Source organism: Salmo salar, chromosome ssa23, assembly GCF_905237065.1.
Source record: "Salmo salar chromosome ssa23, Ssal_v3.1, whole genome shotgun sequence".
Classification (NCBI taxonomy): domain Eukaryota; kingdom Metazoa; phylum Chordata; class Actinopteri; order Salmoniformes; family Salmonidae; genus Salmo; species Salmo salar.
This window is the reverse complement of record NC_059464.1, coordinates 44,500,978-44,527,305: the sequence shown is the minus strand read 5'-3', so window position 1 is coordinate 44,527,305 and position 26,328 is coordinate 44,500,978. Positions and strand designations below refer to the sequence as shown.

The 26,328-nt window shown below is 43.1% G+C and overlaps 1 protein-coding gene across 1 annotated transcript; it reads left to right on the top strand.

Annotated features, from left to right (window-relative positions):
• Window positions 1-402: 402 nt before the first annotated feature.
• Window positions 403-26,181, top strand: LOC106584731 (amyloid-beta A4 precursor protein-binding family A member 1). The gene is made up of 10 exons (XM_045706232.1): window positions 403-2,216; window positions 2,598-2,733; window positions 3,937-4,082; window positions 4,667-4,753; window positions 6,323-6,508; window positions 11,344-11,523; window positions 16,790-17,002; window positions 21,407-21,526; window positions 21,679-21,819; window positions 23,894-26,181. The coding sequence occupies exons 1-10, from the start codon at window positions 453-455 to the stop codon at window positions 23,963-23,965; spliced, it is 3,045 nt and encodes a 1,014-aa protein (XP_045562188.1). The 5' UTR covers window positions 403-452; the 3' UTR covers window positions 23,966-26,181.
• Window positions 26,182-26,328: the final 147 nt, after the last annotated feature.

Genomic DNA, 26,328 nt, shown 5'->3' with positions numbered 1-26,328 from the left:
GGGGGAGAGGATGAGAGAGGGAGAGAGGGTGGGGGAGAGGATGAGAGAGGGAGAGAGGGAGGGGGAGAGGATGAGAGAGAGGGTGGGGGAGAGGATGAGAGATGGAGAGAGGGATGGGGTGAGGGGTGAGAGTGGGAGAGAGGGAGGAGGAGAGGATGAGAGAGGGAGAGAGGGACGGGGAGAGGATGAGAGAGAGGGTGAGGGTGAAACAGGGAGAGAGGGAGGGGGAGAGGGTGAGAGAGGGAGAGAGGGAGGGGGAGAGGATGAGGGTGAGGGTGAGAGAGGGAGAGATGGATGGGGTGAGAGTGGGAGAGAGGGAGGAGGAGAGGATGAGAGCAGGAGAGAGGGAGGGGGGGAGGCTGATGAGAGCAGGAGAAAGGGAGGGGGAGAGGGTAAGAGAGAGGGAGAGGGTGAGAGAGGGAGAGAGGGAGGGGGTGAGAGAGGGAGAGAGAATGAGAAAGGGAGAGAGGGGTGACAGGGACAGGGAAGATGGTAAGGTCTACTCTTTGAGAAACGGTGACACTCCTGAGGACAGTACGATCTCAGTGTGTGTCTCAGAGTCTCCACAAAGGGCCCCCTATAGGGGAAGTGTGGGGGGAAGGGATTGGACTTTTGATGCCCCTCAAAGGGCCCATAAGGAGGTGAAGAGGCAGGGGAGGGGAGGAGGACGAGGTGGGAGGAGTGAGAGGGGAGGAGGAAGGAGTGGGAGGGAAGGAGGAAGGGTCGTGAGGGAGACTGACAGGGAGGAAAACACTGGCCAGATAGTATCTGAGATGAAGGTATGTATGAGCAGTAGCAGCAGCTCAGAGACACAGGACTGCAGAGAGGCTGCCATCAGGCCCAGACCACCAAGGCCTAGGCCCAGGCCTAGATCCGGGCCCAGCTCCAGCACCCCACAACCTCACCAGACACAATCCCACACCCAGACCCGCCCAAAACAGGCCTACCAGACCCACACCTACCTGACAGAGGGCCATGCTGGACCGACAAAAGCCCACCCAACACAGAACCACCACCTAGAGGCTCAGAGCGACGCCCGACAGAGCCAGCAGACTAAGACACAGGACTGCAGCGACGGTGCCATCAGTTCTAGACCTAGATCTGACTTCATCACACCACACCCTCACCCTCCTCAAACCCCGGCCCAAACACAGCACAGCCAGGCCCAGCAGACACACACCCAGCCTCACCAGATCTGCCCAAAACAGGCCCATCCGACAAAGACCCACACCCACCTGACACAGGCTCAGACCCAGGCCCGACAGGTGCTACCGACACAGGCCCAAAACCACAAGAGACAAGCACCCACCCATCCGACACAGGCCCAGACACTGCAGCACCACAGAGAAGGTTCCATCAGGCCCAGCCCTAGGCCTAGGCCCACCTCTGACTGCCCTCCCACCCAGCAGACTCAGCATCGCAGAGAGAGTCTCACCACTGAGCCTACACACAGCCAGGAGCGCCAGGCCCAGACCCAGCAGTCAGAGGCCCAGCAGTCAGAGGCCCAGACCCAGCAGTCAGAGGCCCAGACCCAGCAGTCAGAGGCCCAGACCCAGCAGTCAGAGGCCCAGACCCAGCAGTCAGAGGCCCAGACCCAAGCCTGGCAAATCCAGGATCGGAGAGGGAGTCCCATCACTTCTGACCCCCCTCCCACCCACCAGACCCAGGCCCAGAACCACCAGACCCAGGCCCAGAACCATCCTCGGCAACAAGAGGCCTGGCAGACCATGCAACACCGTAGAGAGAGCCTTACCAGCCCCAGGCCCGACTCCGACTCCCCACCCAGTAAGGCCCAAAATGACCAGTCTCAGGCCCAGCAGCACTACAGAGAGAGTCTCCCCAGGTCCCGGCCCACTTCTGCCTCCCCTCCCAGCCACAAGACCCAAATACAGGACCACACTCCCCACACCCGACAGACATCGCAGCATCGCAGAGAGAGCACCACCAGTCCCAGGCCCCCCTCTGACTCCCCTCCCCTCCAGGAAAGCCACCCGGTCCACATCCAGGCCCACTCTTATCAGACCGAGAGCCAGGGCAGACAGACCCAGCAGCATTGCAGAGAGAGCACCACCAGCCCCAGCCCAAGGCCTACTTCTAACTCCACTCCCAGCCTGGAGAGCCATCCAAGGGCTGTCAATGTATCAGCAGCTCCACATCAGAACACAGAGCCACAGAGGGAGTCCCCAGAGGAGAGACAGACACAGACACAGACACAGGTAATCAACCGCCTGATGCTGCCAACTCAACAGGGTTTGTTTTATGTTATTAGTTTACTTGACAGGGACCATGTACAACAAACATTGCACCAGATTTGACCTACATGGCTAAGTCTCATCTGCAGTCCGGTCATTTTTCCGTCTGTTTAGTTGTTAGTAAGATCTCCCCTCTGTCTATTCCAGTTGTTAGTAAGATCTCCCCTCTGTCTATTCCAGTTGTTAGTAAGATCTCCCCTCTGTCTATTCCAGTTGTTAGTAAGATCTCCCCTCTGTCTATTCCAGTTGTTAGTAAGATCTCCCCTCTGCCTATTCCAGTTGTTAGTAAGATCTCCCCTCTTTCTGTTCCAGTTGTTAGTAAGATCTCCCCTCTGTCTGTTCCAGATGCCTCACAATGTCTCAGAGCAGCAGCCTGGCAGGCCCCACTGCCCAGAGCCCCAGGCCCTACAGAAGGACAGCAACAACACACCTCAGCCTGAACCAACACAGAACAACGCCTCGTTCCCCAGCTTCGTGGATGGTAAATGTAATTTCTCTGTGTAGCTCATTGATTCCATACCTGAGTAACGGACATGTGATTGGTTTCTGGTGTGTACACACCTTGACGTAGCTGTACTGCTGCAACCATATTGCCCAGCAATGGGACAATAACGACCTTCTGAATGTGAATGTGAATCTGTATCTGAATCTGAAACTGAGTCTGAATGTGAATCTGACTCTGAATGTGAATCTGAATCTGACTCTGAATGTGAATGTGAATCTGACTCTGAATGTGAATCTGACTCTGAATGTGAATATGAATGTGAATCTGACATTGAATGTTAATCTGAATCTGACTCTGAATGTGAATGTGAGTCTGAATCTGAATGTGAATCTGACTCAGACTGTTAATCTGAATCTGCCTCTGAATGTGACTCTGAATCTGCCTCTGAATGTGAATCTGACTCTGAATCTGACTCTGAATCTAACTCTGAATGTGAATCTGGCTCTGAATCTGACAATGAATGTGAATCTGACTCTGAATGTGAATATGAATCTGACTCTGACTCTGAATGTTAATCTGAATCGGATTCTGAATGTGAATGTGAATCTGAATGTGAGTTTGACTCTGTATGTGAGTCTGACTGATTGTGAGTCTGACTCTAAATGTGAATTTGACTCTGAATGTTAACCTGAATCTGAATGTTAATCTGAATCTGACTCTGCATGTGAATGTAAATCTGACTCTGAATGTGAGTCTGACTCTGAATGTGAATCTGACTCTGAATGTTAATCTGAATCTGAATGTTAATCTGAATCTGACTCTGCATGTGAATGTTAGTCTGACTCTGAATGTGTCTCTGAATGTAAATCTGACTCTGACTCTGAATGTGAATGTGAGTCTGACTCTGAATGTGAATCTGACTCTGAATGGGAATCTGAATGGGAATCTGAATCTAAATGTTAATCTGAATCTGACTCTGAATGTGAATGTGAGTCTGACTCTGAATGTGACTCTGACTCTGAATGTGAATCTGACTCTGAATGTGAATCTGAATGGGAATCTGAATCTGAATGTTAATCTGAATCTGACTCTGATTGTGAATGTTAGTCTGACCCTGAATCTGACTCTGAATGTGAATCTGAATGTGAATCTGACTCTGAATGTGAATATGACTCTGAATCTGACTCTGAATGTGAATCTGACTCTGAACCTGACTCTGACTTTAAATCTCATGCCCAGTCCCAGGTCCGTGTGAGCCGGAGGATCTGATTGATGGGATCATCTTTGCTGCTAACTACCTGGGTTCCACACAGCTGCTGTCTGACAAGAACCCATCCAAAGGAACACGCATGGCCCAGGCCCAGGAAGCTGTCAGCCAGGTCAAGGTATTCTATTCTATTTTTTTGCCTACCTAATATTCTGATCAATCAATGAATGTCAGCTGAACTGAATATGCGTTCTCTCTAACCACAATAAGGATTTTTGCCTTTGAAAAAACTCACAGTTGGAGTACACTTTTTCAGCCACATGATGGCGCTCTCTCATTCCTTTTCACCATGTTTTGTGTGTCTTACATTTATGACAGGATTTCCAAACTGGTGGTGATTATATTTGCCCCCCCCCCCCCCTTCTCTTAAATTATTATTATATTAAAAATATAGATATTCATTGTTGGACATAAAAGACTGTAAAAAATAAATAAAAGCCAGGAAATTAGCTCCAAGTGATTTTTATTTTGGACATCTGTTCCCAAGTATTCCCACGTATAATGTATACAATAATAAGCAAGGTTTGAAATTATTATGTTTTAGTCAAATATGATATCTGTTTGAGATTCTTGCGGTTGATTTGCAGTCTACAAATGATTTGGATTTATCTTCCGGCACCCCGAATATCCGCTCAAGAGAAAAATCATCCCACTGCTGAATCTAGTTGATGATCCCTTATCTATGATGTCTGCTGCCCACAGAGCCAAGATGAAGACTCTCAGATGGTGACAGAAGTTGACCTCTTTATCTCCACCAAAGCAGTCAAAGTGCTGAATGCTGACACACAGGTGTGTAACTACAGTGTTGAGCTATGTGTCTAGGGAAAACACTCACCTCTGTGTTAGCTTAGTGTCTGCTCTCGGATTGTGGTTTCAATTCAGGAAGTTGACTGAAATTCCAGTTCCAATTCCTATTCTCCTAATTGAAAAAAATCTGATCTACTGTCATATGAGTCCTATCTCTAGCTCTTCTAGCTTTAGGGGCATCCTGTGGACATGTTGTTGAGGACCGTTTACTCCACACAGTACTAAGTTATTACCACAGCAGCTATATATATATATATATTTATCAACTGGGTGGTTCGAGCCCTGAATGCTGATTGGCTGACAGCCGTGGTATATTAGACCGTATACCAAGGGTTTGACAAAACATGTATTTTTACTGCTCTAACTACATTGGTAACCAGTTTATAATAGCAATAAGGTACCTCGGGCCTTATTGTACTAAGTTATTACCACATCAGCCATATATATGTTATTTATCCCCCCAGGAGACGCTGATGGACAGTTATTACCACAGCAGCCATATATATTATTTATCCCCCCAGGAGACGCTGATGGACAGTTATTACCACAGCAGCCATATATATTATTTATCCCCCCAGGAGACGCTGATGGACAGTTATTACCACAGCAGCCATATATATTATTTATCCCCCAGGAGACGCTGATGGACAGTTATTACCACAGCAGCCATATATATTATTTATCCCCCCAGGAGACGCCTGATGGACAGTTATTACCACAGCAGCCATATATATTATTTATCCCCCCAGGAGACGCTGATGGACAGTTATTACCACAGCAGCCATATATATTATTTATCCCCCCAGGAGACGCTGATGGACAGTTATTACCACAGCAGCCATATATATTATTTATCCCCCCAGGAGACACCTGATGGACAGTTATTACCACAGCAGCCATATATATTATTTATCCCCCCAGGAGACGCTGATGGACAGTTATTACCACAGCAGCCATATATATTATTTATCCCCCCAGGAGACGCTGATGGACAGTTATTACCACAGCAGCCATATATATTATTTATCCCCCCAGGAGACGCTGATGGACAGTTATTACCACAGCAGCCATATATATTATTTATCCCCCCAGGAGACGCTGATGGACAGTTATTACCACAGCAGCCATATATATTATTTATCCCCCCAGGAGACGCTGATGGACAGTTATTACCACAGCAGCCATATATATTATTTATCCCCCCAGGAGACGCTGATGGACAGTTATTACCACAGCAGCCATATATATTATTTATCCCCCCCAGGAGACGCTGATGGACAGTTATTACCACAGCAGCCATATATATTATTTATCCCCCCAGGAGACGCTGATGGACAGTTATTACCACAGCAGCCATATATATTATTTATCCCCCCAGGAGACACCTGATGGACAGTTATTACCACAGCAGCCATATATATTATTTATCCCCCCAGGAGACGCTGATGGACAGTTATTACCACAGCAGCCATATATATTATTTATCCCCCCAGGAGACGCTGATGGACAGTTATTACCACAGCAGCCATATATATTATTTATCCCCCCCAGGAGACGCTGATGGACAGTGCGCTGCGTTCCATATCCTACATCGCAGACATCGGGAGCATCGTGGTTCTGATGGCTCGTACCCGTATGGCAGGAACATCCTCACAGGACTGTACTGAAGCTGATCTCTCCTCCTCAGAGGGACAGAGGCACTACAGAATGATCTGCTATGTCTTTGAGTCAGAAGACGTGAGTACTGAGCTGGCAGCCTTAAAATAAGATTCTGTTCTAATCTGTTCTAATCTGTTCTGTTCTATTCTGTTCTATTCTGTTCTATTCTGTTCTGTTCTATTCTATTCTGTTCTATTCTGTTCTATTCTGTTCTATTCTGTTTTATTCTGTTTTATTCTGTTTTATTCTATTCTGTTCTATTCTGTTCTATTCTGTTCTGTTCTGTTCTGTTCTATTCTGTTCTATTCTGTTCTGTTCTGTTCTATTCTGTTTTATTCTGTTCTATTCTGTTTTATTCTGTTCTATTCTGTTCTATTCTGTTCTGTTCTATTCTGTTCTATTCTGTTCTGTTTTATTCTGTTTTATTCTGTTTTATTCTGTTTTATTCTGTTTTATTCTGTTCTATTCTGTTCTATTCTGTTCTATTCTGTTTTATTCTGTTCTATTCTGTTCTGTTCTATTCTGTTCTATTCTGTTCTATTCTGTTCTATTCTGTTCTATTCTGTTTTATTCTGTTCTATTCTGTTCTGTTCTGTTCTATTCTGTTCTATTCTGTTCTATTCTGTTCTATTTTGTTTTATTCTGTTCTATTCTGTTCTATTCTGTTTTATTCTGTTCTATTCTGTTCTATTCTGTTCTGTTCTATTCTGTTCTATTCTGTTCTATTCTGTTCTATTCTGTTCTATTCTGTTCTATTCTGTTCTATTCTGTTTTATTCTGTTTTATTCTGTTCTATTCTATTCTGTTTTATTCTGTTTTATTCTGTTCTATTCTGTTCTGTTCTGTTTTATTCTGTTTTATTCTGTTCTATTCTGTTCTATTCTGTTCTATTCTGTTCTATTCTGTTCTATTCTGTTCTGTTTTATTCTGTTTTATTCTGTTCTATTCTGTTCTATTCTGTTCTATTCTGTTCTATTCTGTTCTATTCTGTTTTATTCTGTTCTATTCTGTTCTGTTCTGTTCTATTCTGTTTTATTCTGTTCTATTCTGTTCTGTTTTATTCTGTTCTATTCTGTTCTATTCTGTTTTATTCTGTTCTATTCTGTTCTGTTCTATTCTGTTTTATTCTGTTCTATTCTGTTCTATTCTGTTTTATTCTGTTCTATTCTGTTCTATTGTTTTATTCTGTTCTATTCTGTTCTATTCTGTTCTATTCTGTTCTGTTCTATTCTGTTCTATTCTGTTCTATTCTGTTCTATTCTGTTCTTTGTTCTATTTCTGTTCTATTCTGTTCTATTTCTCTATTCTGTTCTATTCTGTTCTATTCTGTTTTATTCTGTTCTATTCTGTTCTGTTCTATTCTGTTCTATTATGTTCTGTTCTGTTCTATTCTGTTCTATTCTGTTCTATTCTGTTCTGTTCTGTTCTGTTCTGTTTTATTCTGTTCTATTCTGTTCTGTTTTATTCTGTTTTATTCTGTTCTGTTTTATTCTGTTCTATTCTGTTCTATTCTGTTCTATTCTGTTTTATTCTGTTCTATTCTGTTCTATTCTGTTCTATTCTGATTTATTCTGTTCTATTCTGTTCTATTGTTTTATTCTGTTCTATTCTGTTCTGATTTATTCTGTTCTATTCTGTTCTATTCTGGTCTATTCTGTTCTATTGTTTTATTCTGTTCTGTTCTATTCTGTTCTATTTTATTCTGTTCTGTTCTATTCTGTTCTATTTTATTCTGTTCTATTCTGTTCTATTCTGTTCTATTGTTTTATTCTGTTCTATTCTGTTCTATTCTGTTCTGTTCTATTCTGTTCTATTTTATTCTGTTCTGTTCTATTCTGTTCTATTTTATTCTGTTCTATTCTGTTCTATTCTGTTCTGTTCCATTTTATTCTGTTCTATTCTGTTCTGTTCTGTTCTATTCTGTTCTATTCTGTTCTATTCTGTTCTATTCTGTTTTATTTTGTTTTATTCTGTTCTATTCTATTCTGTTTTATTTTGTTTTATTCTGTTCTATTCTGTTCTGTTCTGTTTTATTTTGTTTTATTCTGTTCTATTCTGTTCTATTTTATTCTGTTCTATTCTGTTCTATTCTGTTCTATTCTGTTCTGTTTTATTCTGTTTTATTCTGTTCTATTCTATTCTGTTCTATTCTGTTCTATTCTGTTCTATTCTGTTCTATTCTGTTTTATTCTGTTCTATTCTGTTCTGTTCTGTTTTATTTTGTTTTATTCTGTTCTATTCTGTTCTGTTGTATTCTGTTCTATTCTGTTCTATTCTGTTTTATTCTGTTCTATTCTGTTCTGTTCTATTCTGTTTTATTCTGTTCTATTCTGTTCTATTCTGATTTATTCTGTTCTATTCTGTTCTATTGTTTTATTCTGTTCTATTCTGTTCTATTCTGTTCTATTCTGTTCTATTCTGTTCTATTCTGTTTTATTCTGTTCTATTCTGTTCTGTTCTATTCTGTTCTATTCTGTTCTATTCTGTTCTATTTTATTCTGTTCTGTTCTATTCTGTTCTATTTTATTCTGTTCTATTCTGTTCTATTCTGTTCTATTCTGTTTTATTCTGTTCTATTCTGTTCTGTTCTATTCTGTTCTATTATGTTCTGTTCTGTTCTATTCTGTTCTATTCTGTTCTATTCTGTTCTGTTCTGTTCTGTTCTGTTCTGTTTTATTCTGTTCTATTCTGTTCTGTTTTATTCTGTTTTATTCTGTTCTGTTTTATTCTGTTCTATTCTGTTCTATTCTGTTCTATTCTGTTTTATTCTGTTCTATTCTGTTCTATTCTGTTCTATTCTGATTTATTCTGTTCTATTCTGTTCTATTGTTTTATTCTGTTCTATTCTGTTCTGATTTATTCTGTTCTATTCTGTTCTATTCTGTTCTATTCTGTTCTATTGTTTTATTCTGTTCTATTCTGTTCTGTTCTATTCTGTTCTATTTTATTCTGTTCTGTTCTATTCTGTTCTATTTTATTCTGTTCTATTCTGTTCTATTCTGTTCTGTTCTATTCTGTTCTATTTTATTCTGTTCTGTTCTATTCTGTTCTATTCTGTTCTGTTCTATTCTGTTCTATTCTGTTCTGTTCCATTTTATTCTGTTCTATTCTGTTCTGTTTTATTCTGTTCTATTCTCCCACTCTTGAACTTTGAATACTGTTGAATGTTATTGATCTATTGGGGCAATGATTTTGTTCTTTGAGATTGTCTGGCACAGTGTTTGCAAAGGTCAAATCAAATCAAAAGTTATGGGTCACATACACTTGGTTAGCGGATGTTATTGATCACATACACATGGTTAGCAGATGTTAATGGTCACATACACATGGTAAGCAGATGTTAATGCGAGTGTAGAAAAATGCTTGTGCTTCTAGTTCCGACTATGCAGTTAAAATCTAACAAGTAATCTAACAAATTCACAACAACTACCTTATACACACAAATGTAAAGGGATGAATAAGAATATGTACATATAAATATATGGATGAGTGATGGCCGAAGGGCATAGGCAAGATACAGTAGATGGTATAGAGCAGTAAATACATATGAGATGAGTAATGTAGGATATGTAAACATTATTAAAGTGTCGTTATTTAAAGTGACTAGTGATACCTTTATTAAGTCAGTTTATTTAAATGGCCAGAGATTTGAGTCTGTATGTTGACAGCAGCCTCTCTATGTTAGTGATGGCTGTTTAACAGTCTGATGGCCTTGAGATAGAATGGCCTATACACTATTACAGTACAATCTTACTGAACATAATTTTAAAGCTTTGAAAATGTATGACTTGTACAGAGGCCATACCTTATTTAACTCTAATGTAGGCTTTCCTATAACATGTGTTATATCTTCCTATAACACATGTTATATCTTCCTATAACACATGTTATATAACACATGTTATATCTTCCTATAACATGTGTTATATCTTCCTATAACACATGTTATATCTTCCTATAACACATGTTATATCTTCCTATAACATGTGTTATATCTTTCTATAACACATGTTATATCTTCCTATAACACGTGTTATATCTTCCTATAACATGTGTTATATCTTCCTATAACACATGTTATATCTTCCTATAACACGTGTTATATCTTCCTATAACATGTGTTATATCTTCCTATAACATGTGCTATACCTTTCTATAACATGTGCTATATCTTCCTATAACACGTGTTATATCTTCCTATAACACATGTTATATCTTCCTATGACACGTGTTATATCTTCCTATAACACGTGTTATATCTTCCTATAACACGTGCTATATCTTCCTATAACATGTGCTATACCTTTCTATAACATGTGTTATATCTTCCTATAACATGTGTTATATCTTCCTATAACACATGTTATATCTTCCTATAACACGTGTTATATCTTCCTATGACACGTGTTATACCTTTCTATAACATGTGCTATACCTTTCTATAACATGTGCTATATCTTCCTATAACACGTGCTATATCTTCCTATAACATGTGCTATACCTTTCTATAACATGTGCTATACCTTTCTATAACATGTGTTATATCTTCCTATAACACGTGTTATATCTTCCTATAATACGTGTTGTCTACCTATAACACATGTTATATCTTCCTATAATACGTGTTATATCGTCCTATAACACGTGTTATATCTTCCTATAACATGTGCTATACCTTCCTATAACATGTGTTGTATCTTCATTCATCATTTCAGTTGGTCCCTAACTGTGTGCTCTTTCCCACCCCTGTATTGTTGTCAACTTGAATAGCTTGTAGTTTCCATTGAGTAGTTATCCCCTACCAACCAGCCTCCCTCCCTTTGCCCCCTCCCTATATCCCCTTCCCCCTCCGGCCTACCTCCCTATGCCCCCTTCCTTTGCCCCCTCCCTATGCCCCCTTTCACCCTCCGCAGGCCCAGCTCATTGCCCAGTCCATCGGACAGGCGTTCAGCGTTGCCTACAGGGAGTTCCTCCGAGCCAATGGGATCAATCCTAAGGACCTGAGTCAGAAGCAATACAGTGACATCATCAATTCCCAGGAGATGTACAATGACGACCTGGTCCATTTCTCAAACTCTGACAACTGTAAAGAGGTGAAGTGTGTGTGTGTGTGTGTGTGTGTGTGTGTGTGTGTGTGTGTGTGTGTGTGTGTGTGTGTGTGTGTGTGTACTGAAGTGTAAAGAGGTGTGACGGCCTACTGTAGTGAGCAGAGCTTTGATTGTTGACCGTGATGCATGACTCTTCAGGACGTATTGCCCGCTTCCTTCCTTCCTCCCTCCCTTCCTTCCTTACTTCCTTCCTTACTTCCTTCCTTACTTCCTTACTTCGTTCCTTACTTTGTTCCTTCCTTCCTTCCAGTAAATTAAAAGAGATAACTTTGAAGAGTACAAGTAATTAGTGTTCTTGCTTCAGCTAAACTGTTATTCAGCATACACTTCTGACATTATTATTCATCTTCTATGATTTCATTACCAACAGAACTCTTGTGACGGCAGGTAACCTAGTGGTTAGAGCATTGGGCCAGTGTTAAAGCAATTTTATATCTTGATGATAATATTTTCAAATAACATAATCAGATCAAAATGACTAATCTGAATTCGGGTTTAGATGTTGTCTCTGTGGGAGCCGTGGGAGTCCTCTCTGTCTGCTCCTGGCTACCCAAACATTCATTCTTAGTAACTCCCTTACTCTTGGCACCCTCCGCTCTCTTCCTAGCTTTTGCCAGCCATACCCGAGCAGTGTCAAGGCCCTCTGTGCGCTGCTTCTCTATCTTACCCCCACAGACCCAATGTATTTGTTTTACCATTAATTCCAATCTTTTAACATTTAAACATCCATCAAAATCGTATTTCTTCCTCCATTTCGGGCCAAAATAAATGTTCCTCTTTATCTTTTCCCAGCATAAACCGTTCATCTCCCGTCAATACCGGGATCTCCTTAGAGTATTTACTACCCATGTTGTTAAAGTACACTCGTATTTATTCTGTTTCTTCTCCCAATCTAGAATTTTTGAAATATTATTCGTAAGAACCTTAAACTATGTGCTTTAATTTATACAACTCCGAACCAAATACAATCAGTGTCTACTCGCTGTTAATCTTTATGTGTATACTATTTACCGTTATTAACCTAGAATTTGGAGAATAATTATTCGCATGCTATATGTCACGTCCTGGCCAGTATAAGGTTAATTGTTTTGTAGTTTGGTCAGGACGTGGCAGAGGGTATTTGTTTTATGTGGTTCGGGGTGGTGTGTTTGTGTAAAGGGTGTTTGATTTAGTATTTCCGGGTTTTTGGTTGATGGTCTATGTGTTTGTATTCTATGATTAGTCTGGTGTGTGTGTTTCTATGTTTGGTTAATTGGGGTTGGGACTCTCAGTTGAAGGCAGGTGTTGTCTATCTGCCTTTGATTGAGAGTCCCATATATTAGGGTGTGTTTGTGTGTGTGATTTGTGGGTGATTGTTCTGTGTTGAGCTTTATGCTTTGCAGACTGTCAGTTTATCGGTCGTTTTGTTGTTTGTTGTTTTTGTATTCGTGTTGATTTAATTAAATGTTCAAAATGAACAACTGCACACCTGCTGCGTATTGGTCTACCTTTTCTGATGACGATTTCGCATTATCGTCAGAAGACGAAGATACTTGTGACACTATAAGACACATTGCTTCTATCTCACGCTCAAAAGAACAAACGGCTTTTATCCCGCGATTGTTGATTTTAACAATATGTTTTCGTTATTAACCTAGAATTTGGGGAATAATTATTCGCATGCTATATTACACATTGCTTCTATCTCTCGCTCAAAAGAACAAACGGCTTATATCCCGCGACTGTTGATTCTAGAAATATGTTTTTGTTATCCTTCTATTCGCAATATTGAGTTGTTCTGCTAGAATGATTATACGTATCTATCCTCACACCCTGTCCTCATCACTCATAGACAAACACTGCAACCCGTTTTATTATTAGGTTTTACTGCCTGTCTTTTTCGCGATTGTTGACTGAATCCTCCTCACACGCATCACTCATCCCAGCATAGTTACTCTATCTCTCTTGAAACTTTATCTATAGATGGGACTGTCGATCAGACATTAGGTCGCATACGTATGCAACTATAAACTACTTTCCAGGGGTCGTAAAGCCCTAGTTAACAGCCTATTTATCTGTTGCTTCATGTAACTGTTGACACCATAGATATCAGACCTAAAGCCTTTATTTAGGTACCAACTATCCCCTTATGGTTTTTTGACCCTTGTGCTACATTATCAGGTCTCACCACAAGCCCTAGTTTAGTTTTATGCAGTGGCCACAGTTGCCCAGGGTCGATTTCGGACCCTACTTCGTTTTCGAATTCGTCGTTTTGAATTTACAACTAATTCCTGCCTTCCATTCGCGCAGAATACTTGATTCCCTTTAAAACCGATTTTTCTCCACGCGAACTTCTGAAGCCAGGTCACCAGCTATAACATTCACGAATTTCAGCGTCTAACACCCAGAGTACATTAAAATCCTCTACTTGCTCCCGCCTTTCACTCTCACATCAATCGCTTTTGCCTTTCACTCTCAACAATCGCTTTTGTCATTCACAACAATCGCTTTTGCCTTTCACTCACAACAATCGCTTTTGCCTTTCACTCACAACTCATCAAATGCCAACACCCAATTGTGTCCCTTATTCCATCATGTAATGCAGACATACAGGTGTATTTCTCATTTCATCATGCAATGCAGACCTATAGGTACTTCACTCATTTCACCATGCAATGCAGACCTATAGGTATATCACTCACCCCTTATTTAATGTAATCATACAGGTGCTATTCCCCAAAAGTATGAATAAAGTCTACTAACCTTATAATTTGCAGCTGAGTTTTTCAATGTTCGTTGAATCTCGTCACCACCTCTGTCGCGTACCAGTTTGCCACCGGCCTGTAAAGAACCCACAGTAAAGGGCCAGGTGATTTACGGATATTTCATCCGCCCGTGCACGGTTTCCGTGTCTCCTTGGAACGACAGCGGCAGTTTGAATTCCGGCTCGAAGGACCAATTGTTAAAGGAATTTTATATCTTGATGATAATAATCAATAATCAATTCGCCTTGACTAATGCCCAAGGTTTGTAAGACAATGGGTTAAAATAATTAGGCAAGGACTCAGCTTTCTACAGAAGGCATCTGTAGCTTTATTCATGAGAATGTTCTGCCGTCAGGATAACAAAACAGTCATTATATAGTTCTTGCTTACTTACGCACATGCATTTACACACAATCTGTTGGTGACCTGCAACCCCCATAAACTTCTCACGCTGTTTATCACCTTCTGGCTCAGCCTGTTCCTTTCCATCAAGGATAGGAACTCTCTGAAGTTTTACGCCCTTGACCATTTGCTTCTGTAGCTCTCTATACTAATTGCATACACACATTTCTTTCCCTCTCCAGTGGTTCCTGGACTTTCCGGAACTAATCAGACCAATCGATCCCTACATTGATCATTACATTGATTATTCATTAACCATGCTGTATGACTAATAATTCATCATGGTTTATTGATTCATTTACCTTTATTAGATAATTCTCTTATCAGCCAGTAACCGGAAGGTTGCTGGTTCGAATGCATGAGCTGACAAGGTAAAAATCTGTCGTTCTGTCCATGAGCAAGACAGTTAATCCACTGTTCCCTGGGCGCCGAAGACGTGGATGGCGATTAAGGCAGCCCCCCCACCTCTCTAATTCAGAGGGGTTGGGTTCAATCTTATTCTAAAATGTATTCAATTGTTTGTTTTTTCGTCATCAATCTACACACAATACCCCATTATGACAAAGCAAAAACAGTTTTTTATAAATGTTTGCTAATTTATTCAATATAAAAAACTGATATCACATTTACATAAATATTCAGACCCTTTACTCAGTACTTTGTTCGAGCACCTTTGGAAGCGATTACAGCATCGAGTCTTCTTGGATATGATGCTACAAGCTTGGCACACCAGTATTTGGGGAGTTTCTCCCATTTTTCTCTGCAGATCCTCTCAAGCTCTGTCAGGTTGGATTGGGAGCGTTGGTGCATAGCTATTTTCAGGTCTCTCACAGAGATGCTCGATCAGGTTCAAGTCCGGGCTCTGGCTGGGCCACTCAAGGACATTCAGAGACTTGTCCCCAAAGCCACTCCTGCGTTGTCTTGGCTGCTTAGCATCGTTGTCCTGTTGGAAGGTGAACCTTCACCCCAGTCTGAGGTCCTGATCGCTCTGGAGCAGGTTTTCACCAAGGATCTCTCTGTACTTTTCTCTGTTCATCTTTGCTCGTTCCTGACTAGTCTCCCAGTCCCTGCTGCTGAAAAACATCCCGACAGCATGATGCTGCCACCACCATGCTTCACCGTAATGATGGTGCCAGGTTTGCTCCAGACATGATGCTTAGCATTCACTCCAAAGAGTTCAATCTTGACTCATCAGACCAGAGTATCTTGGTCTGAGAGTGTTTAGGTGCTTTATGGCAAACTCAAAGCAGGCTGTCATGTGCCTTTTACTGAGTGGCTTCCGTCTGGCCACTCTACCAGAAAGGCCTGATTTGGGGAGTACTGCATAGATGGTTGTCCTTCTGGAAGGTTCTCCGATCTCCACAGAGGAACTCTGGAGCTCTGTCAGAGTTACCATCGGGTTCTTGGTCTCCTCCCTGACCAAGGCCCTTCTCCCCCAATTGCTCAGTTTGGCCGGACTGGCAGCTCTAGGAAAAGTCTTGGTGGTTCCAAACCTCTTCCATTTAAGAATGATGGAGGCCACTGTGTTCTTGGGGACCTTTCAGATCTGTGCCTCGACACAATCCTGTCTCGGAGCTCAACGGACAATTCCTTCGACCTCATGGCTTGGTTTTTGCTCTGACAACTGTGGGACCTTTTTTTTACCCTGTTTTCTCTCCAATTTCGTGGTATCCAATTGGTAGTTACAGTCTTGTCTCATCGCTGCAACTCGGGAGAGGCGAAGGTCTGTTTTCGCTTTATCATTATCCGGTATAGTGTGTAGATTGCTGAGTATTTATTTTTATTTAATACATTTTAGAATAAGGCTGTAATGTAACAAAATGTGGAAAATGTCAAGGTGTCTGAATACTTTCTGAAGGCACTATACACTAATAACTTAAAAGCAGCAGGGTGAGAGCCTGGGGCTGGTGATAGTTGAGTCTGAACTCTCTCTCTCTCGCTCTCTCTCTCTCCCCCTCCCCCTCTCTCGCTCTCCCCCTCTCTCTCTCTCTCTCTCTCGCTCTCAGTCTCTCTCTCTCTCTCTCTCTCTCTCTCTCTCTCTCCCCCCTCTCTTACTCTCTTTCCCTCTCCCCCCTCTCTCTCTCTCCCTCCCCCCTCCTCCATAGCTGGAGTTGGAGAAGCAGAAGGGAGAGAGCCTAGGTGTGGTGATAGTGGAGTCTGGCTGGGGCTCCATCCTGCCTACGGTGATCCTAGCTAACATGTTGAACAGCGGCCCGGCTGCCCGCTCTGGGAAGCTTAACGTGGGAGACCAGATCATGTCCATCAACAACACTAGCCTGGTAGGGCTACCACTAGCTACCTGCCAGGGTATAATCAAGGTACCGTACACCTGTCACTAGTCAGACATGTCCATCAACAACACTAGCCTGGTAGGGCTACCACTAGCTACCTGCCAGGCTATAATCAAGGTACCGTACACTAGTCACTAGTCAGACATGTCCATCAACAACACAAAATAGGTAAGCCTTGTCCGAGCCAGAACGGCCCATAACACATCTGGTTCCAGCCTTTTGTATGACTCGACTGGACAACTCCCTACCGTCCAATCTCAGGGCGGACAGTCTGTCAGGCAGTCAGGCATGACAATGCTAGTTAGCATTGTGTGTGGTAATACTAGCTTAGTGTTGCAGACCAGATCAAGTCCATCAATAACACCAGCCTGGTGGGACTTACCACTAGCCACCTGCCAGGCCATCGTCAAGGGTTACGGTCCAAAGACTTAAAAGACACATCCTCGTCCACTTACCCTCGCCTTATGCCCTTGGAGGAAATCCCCGTCGCCATCTTGGGTGGACGGTCCAAAATTATTAGCCAAGCAAGGGAAGTTTGCAACGTAAGCTCTCGTTTTTAGTCGCCATTGCGAGTGTACAATTATGTTCACTCCGGGGCCTGAAACTCCCCATAATTCAATTCACGACAATTGTACATCCGCTAAGAAAATTCAGCGAAAACTTATAAACAACATCAATGGAGAAGTCAACATACAAGTGCAAGTAAAAACGAATGCATGTTTTGGTTACCTTTTGGAAATTGTAGCAATAAAACATTTTCCTTCTTCAGAAGATCCAGCTAGGCAGGCTAACGTTAGTTAGCTAAATAATTTGCTAGCTATCATACAGTAGGCATATATTAATAAGTATATATTTAATATAAGTAGACATGCGCTCATAATTGACTGTAGTGCATATAAAGCCACCCACAAGCTTCCCGGGGGCTGAAAACACAATCATCGCAGGTTGAACGAGTGACGTTTCCGGCCAAGGGTGGTCCATTTAAAAATCATTCCTTCCTCCCTCGCCCGTTGCCCTGCAAGTGTATACTCGTCAGACGTCATGATACGTCATCAGAAGTGTCCACTAAATTTGAGGGCTGAGGGGGATAGGGTGTGTCTTAAGTGTTTGGACCGCAGCCAAGTTTTGGAGCATACAGTCAACTCAGGCAGCATCTATGTTATGTTACTGCTCATCGAGCCTGTTTTACTGTTTTTAACTCAAAAGTTCAAACCACTTCCTTTCTTTGTCTCTTATCAGTCATTAAAGAAAAGGAGATGAGGAAGCCATTAGTATTGAGATTGAGCTCGACACAGCCATTCTAGGAAGACATTCTAGAGTATTGAGATTGAGACATGGCCATTCTAGGAAGCCATTCTAGAATATTGAGGTTGAGACACGGCCATTCTAGAATATTGAGTTTGAGACACAGCCATTCGAGAGTATTGAGATTGAGATCGACACAGCCATTCTAGGAAGCCATTCTAGAGTATTGAGATCGACATCGGCATTCTAGAGCAGGTATTCCCAAACTGCAATGCCGTCGGTACGCCAAAAAAATGTGATTGACATTTTAAAAAAAATAATAATAATAATTCTTCACTTTTCCAAACAGTCCATTTTCCAACGGGGCTATACATTTGGGTGAGGTTTCTTTCTCGCCTGAGTAGCCTCTTTTCACTGCCAAAAATACAATTAAACCATCTAGTGTTCAGCGAAATAACAACACAATGTCAAATACAGGTAGCCTAGTCAAATAATTAACATCCAATCACATTAACCGTCACTCTCTAGCGGGAATTCCACTAACGGTCCGTATGTAGCCAAACATAGCTGCTGCTCATTCCGTTTCCTCCAAAATTGATAAATGGTTAAAAAAGACACATACCAGCTCTACTGGTAGTACTGCTACTACCAGCAGTACCACACCTGCACCTGTCGACGACACAAGTTGTCCTGATTCCACGAGCACATCCAATGCTAGCATCAGTAATTCTACATGTGTTGTTAGCCCAGCTAGCATGGACACTGACAGTTTTGAATCTGATGTAGCTGAAGAGCTACTGCCCCCTTACCAGGGAAAGTACCGAACAACAGACGGGGACGTTGGACCATCGAAGAGGCGCAAATATGATGAGAACTACATTTATTTGGGGTTCGCTTATATTGGGAGTAGTGCCTTTCATCAGCCACAGTGTGTTATATGTGCAAAAGTACTATCTCACAACTCGATGAAACCTTCACTCTTGCGCAGACATTCAGAAACAAAACATTACAATTTGAAAAATAAGCCACAGGAGTTTTTTGAGCGAGAATTAAGACGACGAGTAGTAAGACATGTATAAAAGCAACAGATACTATTAGTAAGAAGGGGCAAGAAGCATCTTATATGGTGAGCTACTGAGTGGCTAGGACAGGCAAGCCCCATACTATTGTGGAGGACTTAATTCTTCCTGCTGTCGTGGATATGGCTGGGACAATGCTGGGGGAAAAGGCCCAAAAAAACTATACAGACAATGTCTTCATCAAACAACACTGTTTCATGATGCATCAGTGACATGGCAGGAGATGTTTTGAAACAATTACTGTTTCACATACAAGCCAGGGAATTCTATGCGTTACAGCTGGATGAGTTAACAGACGTGGCGGGCTTGGCACAGCTCCTGGTATATGTACGTTACGTTTATGGGGGTCAATTAAGGAAGACATCCTCTTCTGCAAACCACTGGAAACCAGGACAACAGGAGAGGATATTTTTAAAGTACTGGACAGCTTTGTGACATCAAATGGACTTTGGTTGTCAAGATGTGTTGGTATCTGTACTGATGGTGCAAAAGCCATGACAGGGAGACATAGTGGAGTGGTAACGCATGTGCAAGCAGTTGCTCCCGACGCCACTTGGGTTCACTGCAGCATCCACCGAGAGGCTCTGCTGCCAAGGGAATGCCTGACAGCTTGAAAGATGTTTTGGACACTACAGTGAAAATGGTTAACTTTGTTAAAGCAAGGCCCCTGAACTCTGATATATTTTCTGCACTATGCAATGATATGGGCAGCGACCATGTAACGCTTTTACAACATACAGAAGTGCGCTGGTTATCAAGGGGCAAAGTATTGACACGTTTTTTTAAATTGAGAGACGAGCTTAAAGTTTTCTTTACTGACCATAATTTTCACTTGTCTGACCGCTTGCATGATGAGTTCCTCACACAACTGGCCTGTCTGGGATCTGTTTTTTTCTCGCCTGAACGATCTGAATCTAGGATTACAGGGACTGCAAATATATTTCATGGGGACAAAATTGAGGCTATGATTAAGAAGTTGGAGCTCTTCTCTGTCTGCATTAACAAAGACAACACACAGGTCTTTCCATCATTGTATGATTTTTTGTGTGCAAATGAACTCAAGCTTACGGACAATGTCAAATGTGATATAGTGAAGCACCTGAAGGAGTTCGGTGCGCAATTCCGCAGGTACTTTCCCGAAACGGAAGACACAAACAACTGGATTCGTTATCCCTTGCCTCCAGTCCACTTACCGATATCTGAACAAGAGAGCCTCATCGAAATTGCAACAAGCGGTTCTGTGAAAATGGAATTGAATCAGAAGCCACTGCCAGATTTCTGGATTGGGCTGCTCTCAGAGTGTCTTGCCTTGGCAAATCGTGCTGTTAAGACACGGATGCACTTTGCAACCACGTACCTATGTGAGAGTGGATTCTCAGCCGTCACTAGCATGAAAACTAAATACAGGCACAGACTGTGTGTGGAAAATGATTTAAGACTGAGACTCTCTCCAATACAACCCAACATTGCAGAGTTATGTGCATCCTTTCAAGCACAGCCTTCTCATTAACCTGTGGTGAGTTATTCACAATCTTACATATAAAATAAGGTTTTATATTGTAAGATGGCTAAATAATGAGCAAAATAATTGATTATTATTATATTATTATTTGTGCCCTGGTCCTATAAGAGCTCTTTGTCACTTCCCACGAGCCGGGTTGTGACAAAAACTCATTCTTATGTTTAATAAATGTATCGTATTGTGTGTGTGTGTGGCAGGCTTACGATGATGGCAAAAAACAACTGACCCTGGTGCTAGAGGGGGTACAGCTGGAGGTTGAATATTTGAAGAGGTTTGGGACTATAACAAGTTTGGGAACCACTGTTCTAGAGTATTGAGATCCATCCACACAGCCATTCTAGGAAGACATTTTAGAGTATTGAGATCAACACAGCCATTCTATAGTATTGAGATTGAGACAGCCATTCTACAGTATTGAGATTGAGACACGGCCATTCTAGAGTATTGAGATTGATATACGGGCATTCTAGGAAGCCATTCTAGAGTAATTCGATTGAGACATGGCCATTCTAGGAAGCCATTCTAGAGTATTGAGACACTCTAGAATGGCCATTGCTATTTATCGTGTTCCGGTTGTCCTGCCAGGGTCTGAAGAGCCAGGTGCAGGTGAAGCTGAGCATCGTGAGTTGTCCTCCTGTCACCACTGTCCTCATCAAGAGACCTGACCTCAAGTTCCAGCTGGGCTTCAGTGTTCAGAACGGCATCGTGAGTAGGATTATGATACCATTATAATGCATTATAAGACTTGTCATAAGCATGTATGACCTCTTTGTACTCTAATTATCATCTCTCTTATAATGATCCTGATAACAGCCATTTGGATTCAGAGAGTTGAGCTTTTCTTTCTCTCTCCTCAGATCTGCAGTCTGATGCGTGGCGGTATCGCAGAGCGAGGAGGGGTGCGAGTCGGCCACAGGATCATTGAGATCAATGGGCAGAGTGTGGTTGCCATGCCGCATGAGAAGATAGTACAGACCCTGTCTGTATCAGTGGGAGAGGTGAGCATCAGGATCCTATGACTGTTAGCTAATTGCCAACGTTATACACGTTCAATGAATAGTCAATCAGAACCCTCTGGACGAAACAGACGAATCAGAAGTATTTATAAAAATACAAGAGAGTGTCTTCATGATGAGCACTGATCTGTCCGATTCTCTCCTCACTCTCCTCCTCCTCCTCCTCACTCTCCTCCTCACTCTCCTCCTCCTCCTCCTCACTCTCCTCCTCACTCTCCTCCTCCTCCTCCTCACTCTCCTCCTCACTCTCCTCCTCCTCCTCCTCTCCTCCTCACCCTCCTCCTCCTCCTCCTCCTCACTCTCCTCCTCCTCCTCCTCCTCTCCTCCTCACTCTCCTCCTCCTCCCTCACTCTCCTCCTCCTCACTCTCCTCCTCCTCCTCACTCTCCTCCTCCTCCTCACTCTCCTCCTCCTCCTCACTCTCCTCCTGCTCCACCTCCTCCTCCTCCTCACTCTCCTCCTCCTCACTCTCCTCCTCACTCTCCTCCTCCTCCTCACTCTCCTCCTCCTCCTCACTCTCCCCCCTGCTCCACCTCCTCCTCCTCCTCACTCTCCTCCTCCTCCTCCTCCTCACTCTCCTCCTCCTCCTCCTCACTCTTCTCCACCTCCACCACACTCTCCACCTCCTCCTCACTCTCCTCCTCTTCTTCACTCTCCTCCTCCTCCTCACTCTCCTCCTCTTCTTCACTCTCCTCCTCCTCCTCACTCTCCTCCTCCTCCTCACTCTCCTCCTCCTCCTCATCACTCTCCTCCTCCTCCTCATCACTCTCCTCCTCTTCCTCATCACTCTCCTCCTCCTCCTCACTCTCCTCCTCATCTTTCTCCTCTTCCTCCTCCTCACTCTCCTTCTGTTCTTCCTCACTTCTCCTCCACCTCCTCCTCCTCCTCCTCACTCTCCTCCTCCTCCTCCTCCTCACTCTCCTCCTCACTCTCCTCCTCCTCCTCACTCTCCTCCTCCTCCTCACTCTCCTCCTGCTCCACCTCCTCCTCCTCACTCTCCTCCTCCTCCTCACTCTCCTCCTCCTCCTCACTCTCCTCCTCCTCCTCACTCTCCTCCTGCTCCACCTCCTCCTCCTCCTCACTCTCCTCCTCACTCTCCTCCTCCTCCTCACTCTCCTCCTCCTCCTCCTCCTCCTCACTCTCCTCCTCCTCCTCACTCTCCTCCTCTTCCTCACTCTCCTCCTCCTCCTCGCTCTCCTCCTCCTCCTCACTCTCCTCCTCCTCCTCACTCTTCTCCTCTTCCTCCTCCTCACTCTCCTTCTGTTCTTCCTTCTCTTCTTCCTCCTCCTCCTTCTCTGTTTCCTCATCCTTCTCACTCTCCTCCTTCTCCTCCCCCGCTTCCTCATCTTCCTCACTCTCCTCCTCCTCTTCCTCACTCTCCTCCTCCTCCTTCTCCTCATCCTCCTCTTCTTCCTCCTCCTCCTCCTCTTCCTCACTCTCCTCCTCCTCCTCACTCTCCTCCTCCTACTCCTCACTCTCCTCCTCTTCCTCACTCTCCTCCTCCTCCTCCTCACTTTCCTCCTCTTCACTCTCCTCCTCACTCTCCTCCTCCTCACTCTCCTCCTCCTCCTCACTCTCCTCCTCCTCACTCTCCTCCTCCTCACTCTCCTCCTCCTCCTCCTCACTCTCCTCCTCCTCCTCATCACTCTCCTTCTGTTCTTCCTCTTCCTTCTCCTCTTCCTCCTCCTCCTCATCACTCTCCTTCTGTTCTTCCTCTTCCTTCTCCTCTTCCTTCTCCTCCTCATCACTCTCCTCCTCACTCTCCTCCTCCTCACTCTCCTCATGCTCCTCCTCCTTCTTCTCTTCCTCCTCCTCCTCCTCCTCACTTACCTCCTTCTCCTCCTCCTCTTCCTCTTACTCCTCATCCTCCTTCTCCTCCTCCTCTTCCTCATTCTCCTCCTCCTCCTCTTCCTCCTCCTCCTCACTCACCTCCTCCTCCTCTTCCTCCTTCTCCTCCTCTTCCTCACTCTCCTCCTCACTCTCATCCTCCTCCTCACTCACCTCTTTCTCCTCTTCCTCCTCCTCCTCCTCCTCCACCTCCTCCTCCTCTCTGTCAGATCAACATGAAGACCATGCCTGCAGTGATGTTCAGACTGTTAACAGGACAGGAGACTCCTGTCTACATCTAGTCCCTCCATGTCTACATCTAGTCCCTCCATGACTGCACCCTCAATGGCACCCTTTTCCCTGTGTAGTGCACTACTTCTAACCATGGCCCATATGGCTGTAGGTTCACTATGTAAGGAATAGGGTGGCATTTGGTATGCATATTTTTCTGCGTACTCTCTCACTGCTTCTGCATGTCTAGGAGAAGATGGTGGACAGACCGGGTGGGTGACAGGCAGAGGAGGCTGGTATTCCAGCCATTCCAATGAGCCTGTCCTCCGATTTATAGTGACACCAGCCTCCACTGGTGACAAGGTGGTACATTAGCAACATTTATTTTTGATATATCATTTTATTTTGGGGGTAATAATATGTTACTCTGATGAAAATGTCAACAACAACAAAAAAATTCAACTTCAGGCTTAGTTGGAGTAGCCTGGATAACACATTGTTTGGCGATGACACGTAGTACAAGGAGTGGAATGTAAGCTAAACAGACTGGTACCAGGCTATAATTGAAAAGCTACACGGTCATAATGGTTTGATGTGTACAGTCTGTGTGTGTGTGTGTGTGTGTGTGTGTGTGTGTGTGTGTGTGTGTGTGTGTGTGTGTGTGTGCGCATGTGTGTGAATACGAATGTATAATGTTAAAAAAACTGTAAATGCAAGGTAATGATTATGTTCTTATGACTAGATTACAAACACGCCACATTTTATTTCCAATTTGATAACATGCCAGATTAAACAATGTAGTGACATAAACGTGTTGATACGGTAACTGAACTTATTGTAGGGAAGGGGTTGGCCTGTCGTTATTCTTCAATAGGAGTTCAAGTGGCAAAGCAGGGGTATTTAAGCTACGTGCCGTGTATACCTAAACAGCATAGGACAAGGCTATTCTTCAATAGCAGGGGTATTTAAGCTACGTCCCTTGTATACCTATACAACATAGAACAAGGCTATTCTTCAATAGCAGGGGTATTTAAGCTACGTCCCGTGTATACCTATACAGCACAGGACAAGGCTATTCTTTAATAGCAGGGATATTTAAGTTACGTCCCGTGTATACCTATACAGCACAGGACAAGGCTATTCTTCAATAGCAGGGGTATTTAAGCTATGTCCCGTGAACACCTAAACAGCATAGGACAAGGCTATTCTTCAATAGCAGGGGTATTTAAGCTACGTCCCGTGTATACCTAAACAGCATAGGACAAGGCTATTCTTTAATAGCAGGGATATTTAAGCAACGTCCCGTGTATACCTAAACAGCATAGGACAAGGCTATTCTTTAATAGCAGGGATATTTAAGCAACGTCCCGTGTATACCTAAACAGCATAGGACAAGGCTATTCTTCAATAGCAGGGCCATTGTAGCCTTGTCTGTCATTGGAGCCTGCCATGCCAATGCATAACTACTACCTTAGGAGTTGGTGAGACAACAACACAGACCGATCTGGTGACCAGGCTAGGGGGTGGGGTATTGAGCAACAGAAAACAATGTAATGTAGGGTACTGTGTCCCAAATCACACCCTACTCACTGGGAACAGATATCAGTTTCAATGTCTAGTTTTGAGTTTGTCAACTAATGTGAATTCAACGTGAAATGAACAACAACAACCACAAAACATTTCACCATGTCATTGGATTTATGTTACAAGTTTTTGCGGGGTGGGGTTGAAGTGGCGTGGAAACATCGATTCAACACGTTTTTTTTTTTGTCCAGTGGGTATTCCCCTAGATAGTGCACTAGTTTTGACCATGCAAGGCCCATAGGGCTCTAATCAAAAGTAGTGCACTATGTAGAGAATAGGGTGCCCTTTGGAATACAAACCAGTGTCTGGAAGCTGTCCTTTTCTCTCTATACTGCCTTGGATGTAACAAAGGTTTCAATATAACATTATGGCAATGCTGAAGGCCAAAGATAATACTGCGACATGCATTCTTGTAAATGAGAACTTGTTCTCAACTTGCCTACCTGGTTAAATAAAGGTGAAATAAATAAAAAATTTAAAAATGTATTTAAAAAAAAACGAGTGCACTGTAAAGGATATGGGGGGGGGACATTTTGGAATGCAGAGCAGGTATAATGACAATGTATTAACTTGTTTAGTTGCTGTATTGTGAGAAGCTAAGACTATACTGTGATTAATGAAATGTTAATGACAATGCTTACTATTGCTTTCCAAATATGTAAAAAATAAAAATAAAATAAAAAAAGGCATTTATGACATGCAATGATGTAAGTGGTGTATATTCATGAGGTTGAGGACAACGGCTGAGTGCCAGATGGCACCCTATTCCCGTAGGGCTCTGGTCTAAAGTAGTGCCCTATGTAGGGAATAGGGCTCTGGTCTAAAGTAGTGCCCTATATCGGGAATAGGG